The 7160-nt window shown below is 28.0% G+C and overlaps 1 protein-coding gene across 1 annotated transcript; it reads right to left on the bottom strand.

Annotated features, from left to right (window-relative positions):
* Nucleotides 1–5621: 5621 nt before the first annotated feature.
* Nucleotides 5622–7152, bottom strand: EIN_415480 (leucine rich repeat containing protein BspA family protein; the record flags this gene model as incomplete). The annotated part of the gene is made up of 3 exons (XM_004254438.1): nt 5622–5674; nt 5780–5827; nt 5850–7152. Coding segments are annotated over 3 exons (1404 nt in total), but the record flags the coding sequence as incomplete, so codon positions are not given.
* Nucleotides 7153–7160: the final 8 nt, after the last annotated feature.

Genomic DNA, 7160 nt, shown 5'->3' with positions numbered 1-7160 from the left:
TTAAATTTGTTTTTGTTTATTAATAAAAAATAATAAAAAATAGTTATTTAAAACTATTTTTTTATTAAAAATTTAGAATATTGATAATTTGAAATATATTATAGTTTGTCTTTGAATAAAAGATCTTTTTTAAAATTCATTTATTGTTGCTTATTGACCACAATAATATCTTATTTTCAAATTTCCCGTTTTTTGTTGATTGATAATATGTTATATTTTTGTTCAAACAATAATTAATAAAATTGTTACATGAAAAAATAAAAAATTATTGAATTAATTGGTTGTTTTTGAGGCTGCCTGTCTTTGCCACGTACTTTACAAGAAAAAGTTCACAATTCAAAAATAAATGGTCGATTTTCATACTCAAATAACTGAAAAAAATAGAGAAATAATATAGTAAAAATTGATTTACATATAGTTTAATTTTGTTGTAAACTCTATTCACAAACAAAAAAGTGTCGGTGCACAAGTCTGCTTTAAAGGTACTTGCTCAACAACTTTGGAGTTATCACAACAACAATGGTGAAACAATAAGCAACAAAAGTGTCACAATATGAGCGATATTAATAAATCTGGATTCGAAGTTGTAGAACGTAAGTTGTAGGAAATCAGAGATGTCAAACGTGTGCATAGGTCACAAGCATATTTTCTTTATACATGTTTTAACGCGCGGAAATACAGACAACATAGATAAGAAAAAGATCATGTGTAACAAAAGCTCCAATACTGCCTTGAAAATCAACGTAGTGCTGTTTGAACACGTATCGAGAAAAGCTAATTAAGTGTAAAGCAATTCTATTTTTATAAACGCAATGTTATTTTGATTGTTGAAACATTTCGAAAATCATTTCTTTAACTTATTTGGCTATTTATAATGCATTCGTATCTTTTTTAATTTTAAATAAAAATCGGGTTTACGATTATTATATTAAAAATAGTGTTTTTCTTTTTTACATTAACGATTTACCTCCAAAATACCAGTACTATAAAATATTGTTTATTTATAGTTTGTTGTTTTTCAAAATAATTTATTATCAATTAATAAAACAACTATTATAAGTTAATACATTTAATTACATATTTTTAGAATGTGATGATATTAGTAGTAAATTTAAAGTTAAAAAAACAATTCTTAATAGTTTCTGTACGACCTGGCCACGTATTTCCCTCCCTATAATTTATTTTTTGCCAAACAAAAAAAAATTGTCTAACTCTGCTACACAACAAAAATTAAAATCGTTTTGTTACTGACTATGTTTTGATTAATTTCATGTGGTTTCAATATAATTCAATTCACTTTTTGGTTTTATTTAATAATATTATTATAATTAAGTCTTGTTTTTTTGTTGTTATTGTTTAATTTAACAAATTGTAAAAAAAATCTTTTTTAATCGTTTTGTTAAATGTTATGATATTGATTTAATTGTGATGGGACCTACATTGACCACCACCTTTACAAAAAAAACATTTGCCGCGAGTGTTTTTTGAAGGAAGTCCACTTTTCAGCCACTGTTTGTGCGTCCCCATGTCACCCACTTTCCTTGTCCGTACTGTGTGGACGCGGATGTGGTTCCCCCCCGCTTGCGGGGGGGTCAGGGGGGATCCGTGCCAAGGGAGGACTTGGAAAGTGGGTGAAACGGTGCACAAACAGACTGTTTGAGTGCGTCTTTATGAGCCTTCTTTTCAATGCTCCGTCTTTCTCGGTTTCCACTGACTCGAGGTGATTTTTAGGCATTTTTTGAATTCGGGAAACAGACCTAATATTATCCATTTTCCTATTTACTATAATTTTAATTTGAATATGATTCGAAATAGAAAAAAATAATTCTATTTTAAGAGGTGGTGGTGGTCAATGTAGGTCCCAATTGTGATTGTTAAATAAATTTGGGTATCAATTGTTTTTTTTCATGTTTTTTAAATTAAAATATTTCATCTTTTTAAAATAAGAAAATTGAAATGAGAAAATAAAATTTAAAATCAAAAAATTAAAAATAAAGGAAAATTATGATAAATAAAACATGTATAGATTGTACAAAATATATTAATATCTAGAAAACATAATATATTAATATAAAATGTCTATTTTTGTGAAATAAGTTTTTAACAAAACATTTATTTTAAATGAAAAAGTATATTTAAATAAAAATGTTTTTAATTGAGTAATTAAATAAATATATATTTAATAAACAATTGGGTGATTTAAAGTTTTGATGTTGATTTTGAAATTAATTTAATTTACACAACATTTGTAATTTATTGATCAATTTATCAACAAAAAATTTTAATATGTTTTTTTTACATTATTTTTATTTTTCATGTAAAATCAAAATTGAAACAATAAATAAATGAGTTTATAAAAAGAATTTTACGTTTATTTATTATATAGATATATTTTAAAAAATAACTGACATATTACATATCAAATAATTTTAAATTGAAATGTACTAATATTATTTTAGTATGTATACTGACAATTGGTTGATGTAACAACAAATTTATTATTACATAAATTTAGATTTACACATCATTTAAATTTAAAACCAATTTTCAAATTCAAACGTATTAAAGACTTCTTATAATTTAGATTACTTGGTTTTGCAAATATTTTATTGTTTACAATGAAATTGCCGTTCTCTAAATAATTCAAAATGTTCAAAATATTATTATTTTATTATAAACATTGACAATATTAATAATAGTTAAATTGTAACAGATTGTTTAAATTGTTATATTAATTCACAAAAACAATTTAACCTTACAAAGTGAAAACTGGATAAAAAATATCAAGTTCGTTTTTTTAAAAATAAGTCACTTTTTCTATTTTTACGTTTTGAACTATATAGAACTTTAAATAAAAATGACGAGCCAATTTTTTTTGCCAAACGAAAATGACATTGACGAGTATGACAGCTGCTCTGAAGATGCAATTTATAGTGACGATAATAGTGAAGACCACTTAAATTATGAAAGTACTGAATATTTAAATCAAATTCTCATGACTCAACTTCAACAAGAACAACAACTGAAAGTGTATAACACACAAAACACTCTATTACAAGATTATAATCAACAAACACAAGAACAACAAGTAAGAAATACATTAGTTCCCCATTCGTGTAATGACCCAAATTGTTTGAAATGTTGGCAGGAATTACCTTTTCAGGATGTTGATATTGGAGAGAGTTGTTTCTTTCATGACAAATCCGCCAAACCAAAAAATGATAATATAGAAAGAGAAATTGATTCTTTTAACACTTTGTTTGATGCTAATTGTCTTCAAATTATTACTAATAATACCAACAAATATGCATCTTTCAAATTTTTGCGATCCTGGAAAAATGCCACACAAAACGAAATGAATGCTTTTCTTTCTGTTGCGATAAAGGAGGGGATCAACGGTGATGTCAAGAAACCAATACACGAATTGTATACTACAGAGGCATCTCCATTTTATCGTGCATTGTTTTGTGAATACCGACTAAAGCTATTATTTCAAAACATTCATTTTGATGATAAAATAACAAGAGAAGAACGAAAAATTAAAACAAAAAGAAAGGATGTTGCCATCAATGAACTGTTTGATTTAATAAATTTCAACTTTCAAACATCTATGATTGTTGGGAAGAATGTGGTTATTGATGAAATGATGTGTCCATTTTATGGAAGATGTCCATTTAAAGTTTATATGCCTGCAAAACCAGATCGTTATGGTATAAAAACATACGCTGTTGTGGATTGTTACACAACTTATGTTTCAAAACTTAAATTGTATTGTGGTTCAGAATTCTCACAAAAAGTGACACCAAAATTAACTACAACTATTCCAGTTTTTTACGGCCCATCAAAAAGACCAACCATTATTGAATTGAACAGTTTCGAAAAAAAGCCAAAAAAAGAAAAGGGTAAAAGTACTCCAATTTCAATAACAGTTCTAAGCTTGATGGAACATTTATTTGGGGAAAACAGAGTTTTGTGTTGTGATAACTTTTTCGGAACGTGTGATTTACTTAAGAATTGATGAAACATAAAGTTTATTTTATTGGGACGGTTCGGCAAATACGTTTCAAAATTTGCAAAAAGATTCAGGAAAATTTGGAAGACCGATGTGTTCTTTTTCGTCATTCAAATTTAAAATGGTTCATGTTGGGTTTCAAAGAAAAGGAAAGTAAACAAAGAATTTGTCTTGTAACAACAAAAAATCAGAAAACTACAATTGATATAAATACGAGAATTCCACAAACGATATTTGAGTATAACAAAATGAAAGGGGGGTAGATATGGTTGATAAAATCTGTTCATCTCATACAACAAAAAGGACTTCGAGAAGGTGGAAAATAAAACACCAAGATGCAGATAAACGAAATTTCATCAACAACCTGTGTTTTCAAATGGCCAGCCCATATGTCGAAGACTTAAAAACAGAGAAAAAAATGACAATGGAAAGGGAAACCAAACTAAGACAAATTGGATTCGATATTCAACTCCCCGGACCTCCAAAGATTTTGTATTTGACAAGTTCTGGCAAAAAACAGTCTGGGTGGTGTAAAACATGTAAAGCTAAAGGTATTTCTGTAAAAACATCTTTTGTGTGTCACGTTTGCAGCAAAAAAATACCAATTTGGACATGTGGTAAGTGTGGAAATTGGGTTTGTAGAAACTGTTTCAATTGTATGAAAACTAAATGATATTATGTTTTTGAATTTGTTTTTAATTGTTCTAAAAATATAATCGATCTAGATAAATTTTATCCAGATTTCACCTTCCCACAAAAAAAGTTGATTCAGTTGACTTGCTAAGGTTAATGTATTTTATAACAATTTATATAATATTATGTTTTAAAACAACATAATTATTTAGAAATATCCAAAATAACAAAAATTATATCCTCTTTTGTTAAACATTACATAACCCTGAGCGTAAATTAAAATTTAGCTCATATTCAAATATCGTGTAAACTATTATTAAGGAAACTGTTTTAAATATATAGAAATAAATACAGAAGAATGTATCTAATGAACATGTTTTTACATTAAATAATTAAGTTTAAATTTAAACTTTAAAATATAAATAAATACAATTGCAAATCTACATTATATATAAAAGAGTTATATATTCTTAAAAACGAAAATGGTTAGGTTTGTACAATGGTTTGATTATGTAGTTTTAGTATGACAATAATAAAAAAACAACATGTTAATTTAATTTATGTGATAAATGAGTGTTATGAAATATTCTTCAAAATAATTATATTGATATATAATAAATTCCTTGATTTTGATGATCAAAATAATATAAGTAACACATTTTATATTTAAAATAATTTTTTTGATTTTCCAAGTTTTTACCATTTTTTTAGTTTTTTATTATATTATTTTTGTAAAACAGAATGTAATTCAACACAACCACTTTTTGAAAAACATTCTATTCGTGGGAAAAAACGGAAGTTTGGTGCCTCCTGTATTTTTCTAAAAATTCGTCTGTCTGTACATTCACAACTATTAAATTTTTTAAAAGTTAATCAAATTAAACACACACTTTTATTATATGTTTAATATTTATATTGTTTTGTGGAACTAAACTTTGATAAAACGATGGTTAGTCGATTGATTAACTATCGTTTTTTAAACAGCATCATTGTTTATAGTAAAATCAATTAAGATAGTATTGTACATTGCTTAATAGTATAAAACTATTTACAATAACAACTAAGATAAATTAATAAAACAACTTAATTTGCTTTTATAGATAATTTATTATTAATTAAACTATACAAACGAACCCAAAATTTGGCAATAACTTACTAACTTACTTGTGCCCTTTTTTTCTTCTATCAGTAATTGACTTGCAACTTTCAAAAGCGTTTTTACCAACTGAAGTTACAGTACTTGGCACAGTGATATCGAGTGATGTACACCCAGAGAAACATTTGGTCTTTATAATTTTCACGTTTCGAGGGATTTCAAGTGTTTTCAGACTTTCACAATGATAACAGCACCCTTCTCCAATATCACTGACACTTTTTGGTATTAACACATTTTCAAGTTTTGCGCACTCACTAAAGCAATAATCGCCTATATTCGACACTCCACTTGGGATTTGTATTTCTTTAATTTTAGAACACAACCTGAAACAGTAATTTGGAAGTGCTTTCAGACTTGTTGGTAAAACAATTTTAATTAAATTGGCGCATTTATTAAAACATGACTCTCCAAAAACCGAGACACTTTGTGGCAAATTGATGACCTCCAAAGAGTCGCAATTTTCAAAACAACTTTCTCCGATTTTTTGCGCACTTCCTTCAATGGAAATTTCGACTAATTTGGAGCAATTCGAAAACGCGAAATCGCCAATAAAACACTCACAATTTGGAATGTGGACTTTTTCAAGGGAATAACACTCGTTGTAGCAGTTTAACCCGATCCCGCGGACTTTTGATGGAAATTCGATTGTTTGGAGTTTGACGCAATTATTAAAGCAATTATTTGGAATATCGGAAATCGCGTCTGGCAGGGTCACGGACGTCAGACTGTTGCAATACAGAAAACAGCTTTCACCAATTTTTGAGACACTTTTTGGGAGTTGCAGCGAGACAAGGGAATTGCAATTATTAAAAGTGTAATTTCCAAGAGTGAGTAAATTGGATGGCAACGTCACTGAACTTAATGATAAACATAACGAGAAACACCCATCGCCAATACGAGACACGGAATTGGGGATGTCAACTTTATTAATTGTCAGTGTTGTAAAACACTGCTTGCCAAGGCGTTTGACATTTGGCGGTATTGCCGTGCCATATTTCTCAAGATCATCTTTGGTGAATATAACGTTCTTAAATGAAATGTTGGAGTCTTTGTGCATTTGAGTGAAACTGTAAGACACGTCGCACCAGATGTTTATCTTTAAAAAAGAATGCGCGTCCTCTTGAGAACACTTTTTGTTCGAGAAAATGTTGTGACCAAAAAAGTCGTCTTCTTCAGACCAAATGTTGAGTGTTGTCAGACTCGAAAAGTACTTTACTGTCTTTTTGTTTAAAGGAAATGGGTTATTCTGTAATTTCGAAATTGTGTCTGAAAACTTCTTACATGTGGTTTCAAGTGTTTTTAATTCATCAATTTTAGAAAAGAATTTTGAAACATAAAGAATTGCACAACCGTCTAAGT

Source organism: Entamoeba invadens (assembly GCF_000330505.1).
Source record: "Entamoeba invadens IP1 unplaced genomic scaffold scaff_1105074725961, whole genome shotgun sequence".
NCBI lineage: Eukaryota > Evosea > Mastigamoebida > Endamoebidae > Entamoeba > Entamoeba invadens.
This window is presented reverse-complemented; position numbering and strand designations above follow the sequence as displayed.